General features: G+C 40.9%; 1 protein-coding gene across 1 annotated transcript; it reads right to left on the bottom strand.

The window, feature by feature from the left end:
* Positions 1-10,670: 10,670 nt before the first annotated feature.
* Positions 10,671-14,351, bottom strand: LOC145348649 (putative G-protein coupled receptor 139). The gene is made up of 2 exons (XM_080196814.1): positions 14,288-14,351; positions 10,671-11,575 (listed from the first exon to the last, which is right to left on the bottom strand). Exons 1-2 carry the CDS (start codon positions 14,349-14,351, stop codon positions 10,671-10,673), a joined length of 969 nt encoding a protein of 322 aa, XP_080052940.1.
* Positions 14,352-18,641: the final 4,290 nt, after the last annotated feature.

The raw sequence follows: 18,641 nt of genomic DNA, 5'->3' as shown, positions 1-18,641 counted from the left end.
TTCCAATGTGACCTGCTCAGAATTAAGCAGCTACACTCTCTGGAAAATCACAATAAAGAATTTTCAGACCCCTCCATAATATGCCATAGAACCAATTGGGTCCATTCTCTGAAACTGTCTGTGCATCGAACACATGCATCTGGTGCTGGAACTCTTCAAGCATGTCAAGGTAAAAAAAAAAAATCCCCAGGGCCTGATGAAGTGTATCCCAGGTCAATGTGGGAGGCTAAGGGGGAAATTGTGGCTCCCCTAGCAGAGATGCTTGAATCCCTGATAGTCACAGGTGAAGTGCCTGAAGATTGGAGGGTGGCAAATGTTGTGCCTTTGTTTAAAAAGGCCTACAGGGAATTGCCTAGGAACTACAGATCAGTCGATCCTCATATCTGTAGTGGGTATGTTGTTGGAAGGTATTTTGAGAGATAGGATCTACAGGCATTTAGAGATGCAAGGACTGGTTAGGGACAGTCAGCATGGCTTTGTGAGTGGAAAATCATGTCTCACAAATTTGATTCAGTTATTTGAAGGGGTAACAAAGAAGACAGATGGGGGAAATGAAGTTCATGTTTTCTGCATGGACTGTAGCAAGGCCTTCGACAAGGTACCACATGGTAGGTTGTTGCATAAGGTTAAATCTCACGGGATCCAGGGTGACGTAGCTAAATGGATATAAATTTGGCTTCTTGACAGGAAGCAAAGGGTGGTTGTAGAGGATTGATTTTCAAACTGAAGCCCTGTGGCCCACGGTTTGCCTTACGTGTCAGTGCTAGGTCCACTGTTGTTTGTCATTTATATTAACGAGTTGGATGAGAATGTAGGAGGTGTGGTTAGCAACTTTGCAGATGACAGCAAGATTGGTAGCATAGTGGACAGTGAAGAAAGTTACCTAGGATTGCAATGGGATCTTGATTAATTGGGCCATTGGGCTGACGAATGGGCTATGGAATTTAATTTAGATAAATGTGAGATGATGCATTTTGGCAGTTTGAAGTAGGGCAGGATTTATTCAATCAATGGTAGGGCACTGGAGAAAGTTACAGAACAAAGCGATCTAGGGGTACAGTTCATAGCTCCTTGAAAATGGAGTCACAAGTGGACAGAGTGGTGAAGAAGGCATTCCACATGCTTAGTTTCACTTGTCAGAACATTGAATTCAGGAAACTTGTTGAAGATGTCTAAGGCATTGGTAAGGCCACACTTGGAATATGGTGTACAGTTCTGGTCACCCTATTATAGAAAGGATATTATTAAACTTGAAAGAGTGTAGAAAATATTTATTAGGATGCTACCAGGACTTGATGGATTGCAGTGAAAGCAGAGGACTTTTTTTCCCCCCTGGAGCGTCGAAGGCTGAGTGTTGTCTTATAGAGGTCTATAAAAGAATGAGGGGCATAGATCACTGAGATAGACAATATCTTTTCCCAAAGATATGGAAGCTTGAAACTAGAGGTAGAGTTTAAGGTAAGAGGGACGAGATACAAAGTTGTCCAGACGGGCATTTTTTTTTCTCAGAGAGAGTGATGACAGTCTGGAACAAGCTACCAGATGTAGTAGTAGAGGTAGGCACAATTTTGTCTTTTAAAAAGCATTTAGATAATTATATTGATAAGATGGGTATAGAAGGGTATGGGCCAAATGTGGCCAATTGAGACTAGCTTCAGGGTTAAAAAAAAGGGTGGCATGGACAAGCTGAGCCGAAGGGCATGTTTCATGCTGTAAACTACTATGACCCTATCTAAAATGTCAAACGTGATCCAACAATACAAATGAATATGACTCCAATAGTGCCCTCCACTGACCATTTTCTCAAAAATTCCCCCTCAACTTAAAATAATCCCTCACCCAAAAATGACGCCAAAATGTAAGAAAAAAGTATTCACTCCAATCTGGCTCCTCACTGGAAACAGATCACTCAATCTAAACTGATCCCAAAAATCTATTTCCTCTCTCATTCCAACTCATCCCTCACTCCAAACTGAACTCTCACATCAAGCTGATCTCTCATTACAAACTGACCCTTTGCTCCAAACTGATGCCCCATTCCAATCTGATCACTCATATTAAGATGATCCTTCATTCTAAATGGATTACTCATTCAAGACTGATCTTTCCTTCTCCAAACTGATCCCTCATTCCAATTAATACCTCCTTCCAAACTGAAGACTTACACAAAAGAAACTCCTCACTCGAAACTTTATTTCACCTCCATCTAACCCTTCACTCCAAACCTATTCCTTATCTGGAATTAGGCTTTATGTACCACTTGAACTGTTCATTATCACTAACTGACCTCTAACCAAAAACTGACCATCACCAGAAGCCAGCCCCTCAATTCCAAAATTGTCCTCAGAAGGAACTTGCCCCTCATTCCCAAGGTAACCTTTCATTCCCAAATAGACTCGTCACCAGAAAACTGAGCCCTGTCCCTAAACTGACACCTCACTCCAACACCGACTCATCAGGTGAGAACTGCCTTCCGCCTAAAATGACCCCTCACTCGAATGTTCCCCTCACAAAATACTGGCATCTATCCATATTGCCTCTCACTCACAAACTAGCTCCTCACTTTTGAATCGACTCATCACCATAAAAACTGGCCCATGCTGCAAAACGTGTGCCTCCTTCCAACATTGGCTCAGCATCAGAAAGCTGCCAACAAACTGAAACATCCCTCAAGAACAGATGTCTCAGTCCTATACTCAGTCCCACACAACAAACAGGCCACTCACTCACAAACTGATCTCTCCCTCACAAACCGATCAATTGCCCACAGTTGTGCCCTAACTCAGAAACTGACTCAAGCTCTCCTTCTTTCCCTCACAACTGACTGAACCCGCATTCACAAAGTAATGGCTCATTCAAAGACTGTCCCATCAGCCAAACCTAGCTACAAACTACCTAGCAGAATCACTGGCATTAAACAGGTCTGTTTACTTACCCCTCATCAAAAACGGAACCCTGAAGTGAAACTGCAAAAATGATCCTAACTGATCTCTGTCCCCAAAGATGACACAGCAACAGATTGCCCTGGAGCCCTTCCTGTGCAATGCTACTCTCACTTGTAAGGCAGTGCCCTCACATCAAATGAACATTCCCCCCACCCACCCACCCCCAGTCCCAATCCCATGATTTATCTAAAGACATTGCTATTAATTCCTTAATGATGAATGACATCGAACATTTTGCTATGGTTAGTTCAGGTTACTTAGTTTCAAATTTTCTGGATTTACTCTTTGTATTTTTTTCTGAATTGGACTGTCACATTGTGATATTTTGTTCAAATCTGCTGGACCCTTTTCTGGGGAACCTCGGACACATCAGAAAATTATAACAAATGCTTCCAATATTTCTGCAGCAAGTTCTCTTTAGATCCAAGGATATAGCTTTTGGGGATTTGTCAGCTATTAACTCCATTCTTGTATTTTGCATTTCATTCTCAAAGGCTCGTGTTTGTATTTATTTCTTCCCTCCATTCTACCCTTTTGTTTTCGTCTATTCTTGGAAAGCCAGTTGTGTCCTCAACTATGAAAGGAATATCAATGTCTCCGCGATTTCCTTTCCGACTATTATTAATTTCATAGTCAGAAATTCTGAAGGATATCAAAGCTAATGTCTGCTGTTTCATTCGTTCAGGGATTGTGGAGATGACTGACTGTCCATTCAAATAGCCCTTCGGCTGCTGGTTTGCTGCACCATACCTACATAGCTACCTGTTGCCTACTGTTTTCATTTATATATACTTGCCCAATACTTTCTGTCTCTTTGATTTTTTCCCCAGTTTTCTCTAATGTTCCAATTCATCTCTCTTTTTATTTTTCATTCTTACATGGGATGTGAACATCATTGGATAAGACAGCATTTGTTGTAGATAAAATGTGTCGACTCCAATGTGTTCTGTATTATTTTTATAAAAATAATGATTAGGTGAAGCATGTTTTTCTACTTTGAAGTCCCCATTCACCATTCATAACTATATTTTTGGTTTGTTTTTGTTTTTCGTTTATTCTGTTTTATAAAAAACCTTTTATTTTTCTCTCCATCAGTGTTAAGCTGACTGAGATACAATTCAGTTGTCATGTTCTGTCCTCCCTCAATAAAAGTTGAACATTCTGATTGTCTGCCTTTTCTCGTGATTTACATATTAAAAAACTCTCAATATTTCTTCCTTCGAAAAGATCTGAATGTAATCTACCTGAGCCAGGCTGGTTTGCTCTTTCCGTTTGTTTGCTTGATTTAATAAATGTCCCTTTGATGGTAAATGTGTTCATCTTATCATTCAATACGGTGGATACCTCCTCTATTACCATTGCAATGACCAAAGCTAAAAATAAAAATCTCTGCCATCTGTACATGTATACTTCCGGCAAAAACTCCTTACCCCTTAATGGTCTTGCCCTATAGTATTCCTTTTTTTTTCACTGTTCTGTCTTTAAAATGTAATAATGTTTTCTTGTTGCTCTTGATAAATTAATTTCTTAATTCCACTTTATCATCCTTATATTTTGTTCTCTCTTACTGTCTTTTGCATTCTTTCCAACCCTCACACTCTGCTGCATATGTACTGAATGCATCCCCATTTCCCAATTTGCAAATCCTTACATGGAGTACTTTGTTTGTCCTATCCTTTCAGTGGGTTATACATTTCCTCAGTCTTCTGGAACATCATTTTACACGCGCAACTTTTTTTTCCAAAACATTGTCTGTCCCATAAATGAGTAACAATCGTTTTATTCTCCCCAAGTTCTAATTGTAAAGGCTGGAAATAATTTTCTCACCAATGTGTTAACTTGAATCCACTCAAGCTTCTACCCTTCCCTAATGTCACCTTAAAAATGTTCTATTATGGCCAGTACTGCGTCATTTTTGCCCTTCTTTTATGAACCTGATCCATCAAAGACCATTCCCAATTATTGCATCCAAGGCTGAAGTCTGCAAGCGCAGCAGGTGATCAAGAAGGTGAATGGAATCTTGGCCTTTATAGTGAGGGGACTAGAATATAAAAGCAGGGAGGTCTTGCTGCAACTGTACAGGGCACTGGTGAGGCTGCAACTGGAGTACTGTGTGCAGTTTTGGTCCCCTTATTTGCAAAAGGATATATTGGCCTTGGAGGGAGTTTAGAGAAGGTTCACCAGGCTGATACCGGAGATGAGGGGGTTAGATTATGAAGAGAGATTAAATAGACTGGGCCTGTACTCGTTGGAGTTTAGTAGGCTGAGGCGGGATCTTATAGAGACTTACAAGATAATGAAGGGGCTAGATAGGGTAGAGGTAGAGAGATTCTTTCCACTTAGAAAGGAAACCAGAACTAAAGGGCACAGCCTCAAAATAAGGGGGAGGGGTACACTTTAGAACAGAGTTGAGGAGGAACTTCTTCACTCAAAGGGTGGTGAATCTCTGGAATTCTCTGGCCATTGAAGTGGCGGAAGCTACCTTGTTGAATATATTTAAGTCACAGGTAGATAGATTTCTGATAGACAAGGGAATTAAGGGTTATGGGGAGCAGGCGGGAAAGTGCAACTGAGCCACTTCAGATCAGCCATGATCTTATTGAATGGCGGGGCAGGCTTGAAAGGCTAGAGGGTCTACTCCTGCTCCTATTTCTTAAGTTCTTATGTTCCCTTCTTTGGCTTTTCACAAATTATAAAAGACTCTGAAGAAGATACTTGAAGCAGCACGTAATAAACTAGAGGACAGTGCATCCTAAATGACAACTGGATTAGTGGTTTGAGGGCAATGAATAATATGAATATAGGAAATCGTGATGGTGTAGAATTAATCCCCTGGAGCACACTCTTCTATTCAATATAATGATTTGTGCCTTATCCAACCATTTGTCAGCTCCCCATTTTTCCTGATGTCTCAGTCACAATACTCAGCGCTGAATATATTCAATGACATAGCCTGACTGCTCTGTGGGAAATGAATTACAAAGATTGATGGCTCATTAAGAAATATATTCTTAAATCAGATTCCTCTTATTTTGAAATAGTGTTCAATATTTTTGATTTCCTCGGGAGGGCAAACAACCTCTCAGCATCTAACGTAGCAAACCTTCTCAGAAAGGCATGCCATAAAAAAACATCAAGTGTTAGTTTAGATTCTGTTGGATATTATCACAAGTTGTTCAAACTTGTGTCATAACAGGTCTGATTCCAGGATTCAATATTTTGAATTTTATCTGAATTTCGTCCAATGCATGTGCACCCCTCTTTAAATAAAGAAATCACATGATGTTTAGACTATACCTTGGTGCCTCATGCAGGCCTATTGCAGTCCTAGCAAGACCTCTCTACTTGGATACTTCACCCCCTTGCAACAAAGACCTACATTTTCTTTTCGTCCCAATACCGCTTTCTTTTTTCCTGCATTCTAATTTTTTGCGAGTCATGTACAAAGGCATCCTGATACTTATATTGGGATATTCTGCTGTCTTTCTCTGTTAAAGTCTTAAATCTGAAAGGCCAGCAGTTTAGAGCACTGGCCATGCAAAATTCTGCCTCATTGTACCTGAACAGGTGCCGGAATGTGGTGACTAGTGTACTTCCACGCTCACTTCGATGCAGTGTTCATGCAAGCCTATTTGTGAATCTGATAAATAAATGTTCCACTTTAAAATGTATTAGTTTCCTTTATTATTCTAATCAAAATGTGCAGCCTTGTGTTATCCAGTTGTGTGCTGTCAGTTAGTGCCCAATCCTTTGAGGTATCTGTATTCCGTCACAGTTTTCTCCCCTACGTGTATTGTTACCATCTGCAAATCTGACTGCAACTTACTCTTTCACACATCTATAACTTCACATAGCTTGCAAATGGCTGAAGCACCGGCTCTAATCCCAGTGACACTCCTGGTGCTTCAGTTTGACAATCGGAAAACTAAACAATTACATAAGCTCTCTTTTTTCCTGTTAATGTGTCAAACCCACTCAATGTGCATGATGCGCGCTATCTTCTGTAGCAATATTTTACTTGACAACTGATGGAATGGCTCCCCAGATTTGACTCCGTATTTGCTTCATCCTCTTGGATTGTAGAATCCCTACAGGGCAGAAGGAGGCCATTCAGTCCATTGAATATGCACAGTCTCTCCAACAGATCAGGACCGGACCTCCCCTGTTATCGTAACCCCATACGTTTCCCACTAACCCCATAACAAACGGACCTTGGGGCACTAAGGGGAAATTACCTGGTGAAAACATGTGCCTGCAAAAAAAAAGTCACATTATTTTTGTTCCCTGAATGCTTGATTGCATTCTGATATTGGAATAATCCTGTTATTTTCTCCTTGATAAAATTTTGCAGCATTTACCAATGTCCAGCATTGGGCTAATTTGTCAATATTTTTCTTGCTTTTGAACTTTTGAATAATATGCCCGATTTAAGGTTTTCCAATTGATTGGGAACTTTCCAGAAACTAAAGTATTTGGGATATTACAATCAATGCAACAACCAATGGAATGACAGCAAAGGAATTCAGTGGTGGCACCTTCCTGCCCACAGAGCAATATTTATGTGAAGCCACCCGACAAAATGTTGTTTATTTATTTGCTGTTCAGTCCCTCATTGGCATGGGAGCAACCCCCGCCCCCCACGCCCCCCACGCCCCCCACCACCCGCTGTCCCTCCGAAGTGGAGTGCCCGGATAACCGGATCAGCCAACAGTTCCATCAGTCCCAGCAGCGCCAAAAAGGCATCAGTAACAGCTGCTGGGACTGCTGCTGAATAGACCAGCCCAAAGCCTGGAGAGTTTGGAAGCGTTAGAAACTGTGGCAGTGGTATATTACAGGAGTATATTCATGTTTGGGAAATGGGTTTTCAATAAAATTCGTGCAATCGTAATGATGTGGGCCAGAGTGTATCATAAAAGCAAGGCAGTGGGAAAAGTGTGAATTTAAGGAACAGAGCAAGTAAGAAGGTTACTTCTAAGGAGCGGTGGTCAGCTAACAAACAATACCCACCCTCAAATTTCCTTGATCAATTCACGCTTCAAAATCAGGCTTCACGCCCCTGCCACACTGCCAAGCAGAAAACTATTATGACAAGTGCAATTTATATTCAGACCATTATGTTCAATAACAAGCCTATTTAACGATCGAAGGGTCATTTTCATGTTGCATCCGGGCTAGTGATTTCGGTACCTGCCCACTTCTTGTGGGGATGAGTTCGGAGTGGGTAGGATAGGCACACATACCTTGTTAAGTAGGAATCATTCCCAACCAGGCGCACGTAAAATTCACCCCATGATCTGTGACGCCACTTTGTTAAAACCATACCATGCAGGCCTCAAGTCGAGGCACTCCTCAGCCCTTTAGTTATAGGGGAAGAAAGACGCACAAAAAAGGTGTGAAACGCAGTATCAAGAGACTTGCCCTCCAAAGGCAAAAGGAAACAACAAAAATAACCAACCAAAAAAAAAGCAAAATGGGTTTGGAGGTTATGAGATAAAATTAAAATCCAAATTCAGTCTGGAGGCTACAAGATGCACAATAGAAAAATAAGCTGCTGCTCCATAAAACTTCATTGAAATCCTGGAGGGTTAGGTGAAATAACGATGGAGCATACAATTATCTAACGACCAAATCTCAATTGTGCACACATAGACTGAATTGGCGACATCCCACAAAGCAGTTACTAAGACCCTTCTAGCTATCCTCATGTAGAGGAGACACAATGGCAGCAGTAATTACCATCTCTAATTTGAAAGCACGACCAGTAAATCATTATCTCACCAGTAGTACTCTGGAAGTAATGTTTTCCGTCCTCGTTCAGTGAGTAGGAAGGACTTGAGAAGGTTGGTGTTAACTTTTCATATGGCAATCATAGAATCATAGAATCCTACAGTGCAGAAAGAGGCCCTTCGGTCCATCGAGTCTGCACCGAACATAATCCCACCCAGGCTCTAACCCCATATCCCTACATATTATACCCACTAATCCCTCTAACCTACGCATCTCTGGACATTAAGGTGCAATTTCTTAGCATGGCCAATCAACCTAACCCACACATTTTTGGACTGTGGGAGGAAACCGGAGTACCCGGAGGAAAGCCACACAGACATAAGGAGAATGTGCAAACTCCACACTGACAGTCACCCCAGCCAGGAATTGAACCCAGGACCCTGGAGATGTGAAGTAGCAGTGCTAACCACTGTGCTACTATGCAAGTAGCATGTGAGAAAAAAATGTTGACCCACTGAACGAGACAATGCCCCATTACTGGCTGAAGAGTGACCCAACCTAACTCTGTTTTCAGAATTATTTGTTCTTACGCTGGTCAGATGTGCAGTTCAACAAGAATGATGACATATGTAGAAGGTGCTGCTATTCAGTCAGGAAATGCAATAATAATTGAGTTGGGGTTGGGGAATTGGAGGAGATTCGGCGTTTGGGGGTGTGGGTGCCTGATGCATTCAAACATTCGAGAATTAATTAGGTTATGTTCGCCAAAACAAAGAAGGAAATACGCAAAAGGTTCAAAAGTAAGGGAACAGAGGTCTTTTTATTTTCATGGTCTTGGAGCAGAGAATGGAGAGAAAGTCTGGTTGGATGGAAAGTGGATGCTTCGGGTGGCGAGGGAGTGGCGGTGCAGAGGGTGTCATGCACAAGGTACAGGGTCACTGGATGTTAAGGCGGAATGTGAAAACACCGGAAAATAGGAGCTGATTTCTGATGGAAGCCCAGAGGGGTTCCAGCCGGAGACCTAAACACAATCATTTTCAGCCTTCCTTTACACCCAGGCAATCATCCAGCCAGCCAAAAGAATAATATCGGGAAGGGAATGGTCCTTGAGTTTTCAATAATAGGTTATTTAATGTATCTTTTGTGGCAAAGGAAACCTGCCTATCTGATGCTGCACCTGCCCAGCTTAGAATTTCTGAGGGATTGGGACAGTGAGGCATAAAGCAGGAAGATCAATTTATCGATTATATTATCAGTCTTTCCTTCACAACTTCTGAAACCAATGATAGGGGAATGCACAATTTAGGAACATCTCCCTGTAGTGGTGCTGGGAGCGCCAGAAAATGTGGCGAGCTTTGTGGGCTAAAGAATGCCCTGCATGAATTTCCAATCGAAGGGCTGGATTTTGGTGCCCTCTACACCTACTCGGCCCCCACACCAGAACCCCCCTCCACCAAATATGCCCACCGAGATCCCCATTGGTGGAATTGGTTTGCTACTAGCTGTTGACAGGATCTCCCAATCCCACGAAGTCTGAGGCATTTTGCATGGCTGGCCTGTTCAGCTGCAAGGAAGCCACCTTAGAATGTTGCCTTAATAGCTCTGGACATTGATGTCAAGAGAGAACAAGAGGGACACAGACTAAAACAACGTGCATGGCTCTGAGGAAAATGCAATAAAAAGGCTCAGGAAAAATCATACATTCACAGAAACAAATAGTTCCCCCCCCCGCCCCACCACCACCATTCTTTTGCAGAAGCCAGTCGCATATTTTTCCCCCTTTTCCTGAGCAAATATGAGAATGTGAATTGAAGCAGTGGCCATTGTGTAAGAGACATTATAAGTGTTCTGAACCGCATCCCACTTCACTAACCACACTGCTGGAAATATGTTCAAACCATTAGCAATACCGCATGTTATTTAGCAGATTTATATGTAGAAATAAATGTTATGCAGCAAAAAAAAGAAACTGTGACTTGACTCAAGGCTGCTCGCAGATTACACTTTATTAAATAATACAATAATAAAAGCTATTGGATATTTCACTGCATCCTTGAACTGCTCCCTGAACTTGGCCTGTGTCACCCCATATATGAATGCATTTGTGCAGCAATTTAAACTCAACAACATAACTGCAACTTGTGCAATGATGCATAAGGATTCATTGTAAAATTGAGGGCTAATGCCTGTAATAATATAATGTAAAAATTCTACAAGATATAAGAGCCACAAAAGTATGAAGCTGCCAGATATGGTGAAGAGTAAAATCACAGATTTCCTTCTGCTCTCCATCTCTGGGTCTCTGTGATTTTCTCCATTGCTCTGACCCTTCAGTCCCTTCCGGACTCGACTGCTCACTAAAATGTATCTGACTGTCAGAGCGTTGAACAACAAGATGAGAATGTATGGAATAAATGGGGTTGAAAACTTATCCAGCCAGTCAAATCCCACCCATGCAGGATCAGTATAGTAGGTTGACTTTAAGTGACAGAACAATGGAACATTGTTAATTATCTCCCCAGGTTCAATAGTAAAATACCAGGGGATGTTTTTTAAACAGAACAGAACGCCCACTGTTGTTAAAACCACAGTCACTGTTTTTTCGGTGCAATATTTTATTTTCAGTTTCTGGCAACAAATAACTACAAATCGATCAAAGGAAAAAGCAACAGTGAACCAGACAGAACAGTCGGTGGCTGCATAACACATCGCAAAGATAACACTGCACACAGGGGTGATTTCCAGAAATGATCCTGCAAAATAATAAGAACTTATCTTCTCCAATATGACCGCAGTGATAATGACCAGCAGATCCACCGTTGCCATGGCCACTAGGTAGCGAGTGGTGCAGGTCGACAGGCCACACTTTCCCCGGGACAGGATGATTATTGCCACTAAATTAACTGTAAGAGAAGAAAGATAAAGGAGGCTGGAAATTACTGTTCATACAATCACTGTGCCTAACTGCAGGAAAGGCGAGCAAAATCTTCAGCAAAAAAAAACTAATGTATAATGTGGCCCAGAAGACATCATTAAAGAAAATTTGAAATCAGGTCCAGCCTCTCTTCCACTACTTAGTTTACCAGAGTTAAAACTGTGGACGGTGACGTAAGATCTACAAGGAGGCGCGTTGGTAAATTTAATATTTCCTTTAGCTTGAATGGTTCAGATGCAAACTGCAGTGCAGCTTTAACTTGGTTAAGGGGGGGATAACCCCCTTTGATCCCACATCCCAGAGCAAGGCATCTGGGATTCAGAGCCAGAGCTGTGTCTTCCCACCAACTATCGCTGGATTAAATACTTTTGATGGTAGCTTTGGGTGTGCGTTTGTGTTTGGTGGCAGTGAGGAAATGGAAGGACTGATGGGGATAATCACATGCTGTTGCATCAGACCCCTTTCAGATTGATGGGAAAATTGCTGGTTGAGTAAAATGTACATTTTAAGATAGAACGCATCAGGACACTTTTTGATGACAGAACAGCAAACAAAAACTGCTGAGACATTAAAACAATTAAGAAAGCAGAGAATAATTATCAAGCAACTGGAAAGAAAATAATAAAATGTTTAACATCCTATCAATGAAACAGAAGGCTTTAATTGGACAAGGGGAATTAATGGATGGACAGGTAGTGATAACACACGACAAAAATAGTAAATTATTGGGTATTTACCAGTGAAATAAAAAATGAAAGCATGACATTGAATCAGATGAACGATGATGTAAACAGATTGAAAAATTACAAAAAAAAGATGTGTTGAAAGAAAACTAAATAAACTCATCAAGGAGTTCTTCTCTTACACCCTTTTCCAGAATGATGGCAAGTTTTTTTTCAAATAATCCAGGTAAGCATTGCAGAGGCAATACTGTTAGTATTTAAGAAGGTAAGAAGCAAGAGGGCTGGTGTAAAGAGAATGTTGATTTTTTTTTGTGAAAGGAAACAGAATATGTTCAGGCAATCATTAATACATCAGCTTAGCATTGATGTTAGGTTGAAAAATGGAATGCAAAAATCAATTAAAGAAGGCAATAGAAAAAAGTCCAAATGCAATATATACTAATTTTTAATCTGCAACACACATACTCTTGACAACTTATCAGTCCCTTGCTTATCAAAAACATATATTGTTCCGCCTCAAGAATATTCAACAATTCTGTTTCCAGTGCCTTGTCAGGGAGAGAGTTGCAGAGTCCACACACCTCTGAATGAAAATAAAATCGGCTCATCTTCGTTCTTAGTAGTAAACACTTTATTTTTTATTCAATTTATTATTATCACATATATTGTGATACAGTGCAATGCACTTTATTGTGCGCTATGCAGACAAAGCATACCATTCATAGAATACATATGGGAGAAAGAAAGGAGAGGATGCAGAATGTTCTGCTCTGGTCATTGCTACGGTGTAGAGAAAAATCAAGTCGAAAGAAGTTAGATCCTTCCAAAAATCTGATGACAACATGTAAGAAGCTGTTATTTAGTCTGTTGGCATGTTTTCTCGGACATTCATATATATATTATTCCTGATGGAAGAAGGTGAAAGAGAGAATGTCTGACATGGGGGGTAGCGGTTGCTGGATTACGCTGGCTGAAGTGTGAAGTGTGGATGGGAGGCCAGAAGCATAATGGACAGGGCTGCATGGACTTTGCCGAAGCAGAAGCCATACCAAGCTGTGTTACAACCAGAAAGAATGCTCTCCATGGTGCATCTGTAAAAATTCTTCAGAGTCATGATAGACATGCTGAATTTCCTCAGCCTCCTGAGAAAGTAAAGGCACTTTGGGCTTTCTTAAATATTGCATCAGAAGGGAGGAATCGGGACAGGTTGTCGGTGACCTGGACATCTAGAAACCTGATGCCCTCAATCATTTCCATTCATTCCTGTTGATGTAGGCAGGGGCAGGTCCTCCACTACGATTCCTGAAGCCCATGACTATATTTTTTATTTGAATGACAGTTCCAAACTATGGCCCCTTGTTTTAGATTTTCCTACAAAAAGAAATGTATTTTCCAAATAATGCCTGCCAAAATATCTCACGATTTTCTATGGTTCAACAAAAATCACTTCTTATTCTCCAAATCTCCAGCAGATAAAAGACTAGACTGTCTGCCGTTGGCCTTAAAAAAATCTTGGTATTAGTCTGATAAACGTCCTCCTCAGGAATCAACATTTTCACTTCTTCACTTATAACAAAACTTTTTTAAACAATAGCAAAAAAGATGTTTCATTTGCTACTGATTACATCCGTAAAACACAGGGACAGCTTCATGGAATATAAACATCAGTCTCAAAAGCACGGAAATTTCAAAATAAAATATATAGTTTTCTATACTGTTTGACACTCATATTCAGTATAATTCTACTGCCATTCTACAAACCCTCTGAGAATTGCCTTTGGTGATTCAGTTGTATACAACAGTTCACTAAATGCAGTAACTATGTTAAAATGCCACCCTTGGAAGTTAGACCACGTCTAATTCCTATTGAAGTGAAAATATCATTCAAGGCTTATACAATGGTGGACACTAGATCAGCATGTAACATTGACAGAGTAAAACCAGAGATGCGCTCTCAGGCACAGTCTCAAACAACCTCAACACTTATAGCCTCTTACCAGGAACACCAATGATAGCAAGTATTGTGTAGTATACTTTGCTGATGCCACGAAATGATTCCATACTTTTTGGTTTGAAGTGTTTGGTTCCTCCGTGTTCCAAACAATCCCTCTCAATGAAGCTCTGAAGTAATGAAGCTAAGAAGTTTTTAATTTATACTCTGTGGCTCTCCACGGAGACATTGACGTTACAACATTGTTCGGCATTGAAAGAAAGAAGCAAGCAAAACTATTACAACTGCCAAGTTGGCTCCCTTGTGTCACAGACTATATTTAAAGATGCATATAATTGCAAAATCCTTACAGATTGAGCAATTTCCAGCACTTTAATTAACTAATTGAAATTGGAAGCTGTTCTCTCACAACAATGGTGTTGATTATTTACTTTCAATCAGGTTCATCTCCAGATCTTGCAATGCTTTTGGGATCACTTCACTTTGTTGTTGCCCATTCAGCAATGATATTCCAAATTTGATCTATTTGCTCCACAGTTCTCCAATTCATGTTAAGATGTGGCTGCCCTCTTTAAATTTTCAGCTGAATAATTCAATGCGGAATTTGTCTCAATGTATCTTCAAACTAATACTACACCTCTTACTAATGTAAATTAAAATGTAAACTAAATTCATCTTTGTAAATTTTCAGTGAATTTTGGCACTGCTGTTCATACCAGACATTTGTCCAACAGGTAATGCGCCTGAGCTGAACTCTTGAATGGTTAGTGTCACAAACCCACTGTGGCGTTAGGCAGTGCATTGGGTTTGAGGGGGTGGGTGGGGGGGGGGCGGGGAGCAGGGGGATGGTTCCTAGATTTTGATCCAGCAACAGAGAAGGAACGCTGATATATTTCTAAGTCGGGATGGTTTATGTCTTGGAGAGGAACTTGAAGAAGTAGTGTTTCAATGATTTTCTTGACCTTGTCCATCTCATTGGTAGAGGTCACCCACTAGGAATATGTTACAGAAGGAGATCCAGAATTGTGCTGAAGTGCATTATGCATATTGCACATGGTGCTATCATTCTGGTGCTGCGATAAGAAGTGAAAGCTGAAAGTTCTGGAAGTGATGTCCTTTAAAGGTTTCTTTTTTCCTGGATGATGTTGAGCTCTTGAATTTTCTTTGAGTTTCGCTCATCAACGCTAACAGAAACTATTCAATCACACTCTCAAATTGTAGCTCCCACATAATGCATAGGTTTTGGGGTTAGGAGGTGAGTTACTTGCTGCAGAATTACCCACCTTAGTTCTGTTTTTAGAATCGTCTAATTTAGAAGTTAAATTCCTGATTAATGGGAACTTTCTAGATATTTACATTGAATGCTCAGTAGTGCTAATCACTTTGAATGATCAGGAGAGGTGGTTAGATTCTATCTTACTGGGGATAGTGATTGCCTGGCACTTCTACAGTGTGAATTTTACTTCTCATTTATCAGTCCATGTCTGAATTGGATTCCAATCTTGCAGCCTGCGGTCACGGACTACCTCAGTATCTGCTAAGTCTCAAATGGAACTGAACATGGTGGAATCATAGAACGTAGAATATAGAATATAGAACATAGAACATTACAGCACAATCAGGCCCTTCGGCCCACAAGGCCTACCAGGCCTATCTATAACCCTCAATCCCATTAAGTCCCATGTAATCATCCAGAAGCCTCTTAAAAGACCCCAACGAGTTTATCTCCACCACCACCAACGGCAGCCAATTCCACTCACTCACCACCCTCTGAGTGGAAAACTTAACCCTGACACGTCCTCTGTACCTACTCCTCAGCACCTTAAACCTGTGTCCTCTCGTATTGACCATTTCAGTCCTGGGAAATAGCCTCCAAGAATCCACCCTAACTATACATCTCAACATCTTATGAACCTCTATCAGGTTGCCTCTCAACCTTTGTCTCTCCAGGGAGAAAAGACCTAGCTCCCTCAACCTATCCTCATAAGGCATGCCACCCAATCCAGGCAACATCCTTGTAAATCTCCTCTGCACCCTTTCAATAGCTTCCACATCCTTCTTGTAGTGAGGCGACCAGAACGCCACACAGTAGTCCAAGTGGGGTCTTACAAGGGTCTTATAAAGTTGCAGCATTATCTCCCGACTCCTAAACTCAATCCCTTGATTAACGAAGGTGAGTACACCATACACCTTCTTGACCACATCCTCCACCTGTGAGGCAGATTTAAGATCCCTATGGACCTGGACCCCAAGGTCCTTCTGCTCCTCTACACTGTGATATTGTACTCCTTCATCCCATTGGACCTTCCAAAATGGACAACTACACATTTATCTGAGAGTCATCAGTAGATATCCTCACTTCTGACCTTATGGTAGACGCTAGGCTATTGCAGAAGACTTTAAAAATGTTTGGACCTCGGACGATACTCTGATGATCTCCAGAAGTATTAACTTGGGATTATTTAATTGAACAACGTCATTTTTAGGACACATAATGAGGCCATTTGGCCCCTCTTGCCTGCAGCGTGTCTCCAAACAAGCAACATGAATTAGTGTTGTTCTCCTGCCTTTTATGTGCAACCCTAGCATATCACTTAAATTCTAATACCTTTAAATGTCCTCTTAAACACTTAGATTGCAACTGCCACCACTCGTACTTCCAGACATTATTGAATACCAGCAAAAATAATCTTTGTGTTTTCATTCTAACCATTGGAGAGGTTCCCTGAGATTTCCATTGACTTTACTAATCCTAAGTATCCTGATGTCATATTTTATCCTTGATATCAATGGCAGTAACTCCCATTTCCCCCTTGAATTTAGCTCTTCATTTCATCGTTTACACAATGCTGAAAAGAGATTTGCAACAGCATTGTCCTCCAGACCTCAAACCGAGCAACAGTGAGCAGAATGTCCTTGTGTGGGTGTCATTTGCCAATGATCACTTTATTGATTTTCCCTTCCTTTCCATTTATGATTATTAAAATAGCAGCAATTTACCAGTGTAGATATGTGTGTGTGTGTGTGTGTGTGTGTGTGTGTGTGTGTGCGCGTGCGCACGCTGCACAGGAAACGCCTGGGATTTTATTTTTAACCAATTGTCTGTTTGATGACAAACTTGTAGTTGAATTGAAACTGCTTTGCTAAATGTGCAGCAAGTTCTGGAGCACATGTCTTCAGAAAGATTGCTGAAATATGGTCACCAACCATAGCCATTGCAATATCTAGTGCCTTCTGCCACTTCTTGGCATCAAGCAGAATGAATTGAATTTGTTGTTCAATGGTATCTGTGATAGTGGGGTCCTCAGGAGGAGGCCGATATAGACTATCCAAACTGCACTTTTGGCTAAAGATGGTTGTAAATGCTTCCACCTTTTCCTTTGCACTGATATGCCAACAGGGCAGTTAATTAAGAGGAATCCAGAAATGGCAGAGATTGAACTCATGCTTTTCTTCGGTGTCATAGTGGAGGAGACGAGAAGCAACCCAATAGTAACAGGAGATGCCGAGTTGCAGAAAGGAAGGAAAATTTACTTTGCTGCCTCAGGATTTTACAGATTTTGTTTCATGACAAAGAGCAAGATATGTTCCCTTCTTTGTCAAAGTTTAGCAATAAGAATAGAAAATGAAACATAGTCAAAACTGCCCATTTGTTTTTGAACTTCTTCAACTGAAACAGATGTCTGCTCTTTACTGAAAAAGTAAGCACTGCGCACGTACTCTAATCCACAGTGTAATCATTTATTCTTACTATGTGCATAGTTAGTCGAAGCATTTGATGTGTTTGACTTTCAAGTAATGCCCTTCTGAAAATTCTGAAACATATAAAATGCACATAAAGGGATAGATGCAGATAAGATGTTTAACCTTAATTGCCAGGTCAAGAACCAGGGGACACAATTTCAAAACTAGGAGGTGCAACTTAAGGCCTAGGAGAATTTTGACTATTAGCGCTGTGAATTTCTGGAATCCTGTAACCCAGAGAGCTGAAGAAAGTCAGTCATGAAATATGTTTGATGTAGACACTCATAGTTTGCTAAATAACAATAATGTAAACGGTTATGGGATTTGTATGTGAAGTAGCCATGGTTGTATTGAATGTTGGAGTGGGCTCGATGGGCTGAGTCACTGACTCCTGTTTGGATGTTCTCAAAAACAGCCCTGAAATGTTTTGCTCATGAGGGCGTGCTACAAAATCTACCTGTTCAGCAGGATTGATAATGTGTTGTGGCAACTGAATCTCCCACTTCTAAACTGATAAAGCTTATTAGTTCTGGTTCATATTAGGTGTTTGCAAAAACTGCCAGTCCCAATCTGTGTCTGCAGCCTGTTCCTGAAAGGAGATACACTAGTACATGTAAAACAGACAGATGTAGGAGATAATAATTAGCTCAATTCAT

This window comes from Carcharhinus amblyrhynchos, chromosome 9 (genome assembly GCF_965287045.1).
Source record: "Carcharhinus amblyrhynchos chromosome 9, sCarAmb.v2.hapA, whole genome shotgun sequence".
Lineage (NCBI taxonomy): Eukaryota > Metazoa > Chordata > Chondrichthyes > Carcharhiniformes > Carcharhinidae > Carcharhinus > Carcharhinus amblyrhynchos.
The sequence above is the reverse complement of the archived record's forward strand: the minus strand, read 5'-3'. Positions and strand labels throughout refer to the sequence as shown.

Coding starts and splice junctions, on each gene's coding strand:
- LOC145348649 (XM_080196814.1), bottom strand. CDS start 14,351: ATGGAATCATTTCGTGGCATCAGCAAAGTATACTACACAATACTTGCT. Junction 11,576..14,287: donor TGCTATCATTGGTGTTCCTG/GTAAGAGGCTAT, acceptor CTTCTCTTACAG/TTAATTTAGTGGCAATAATC.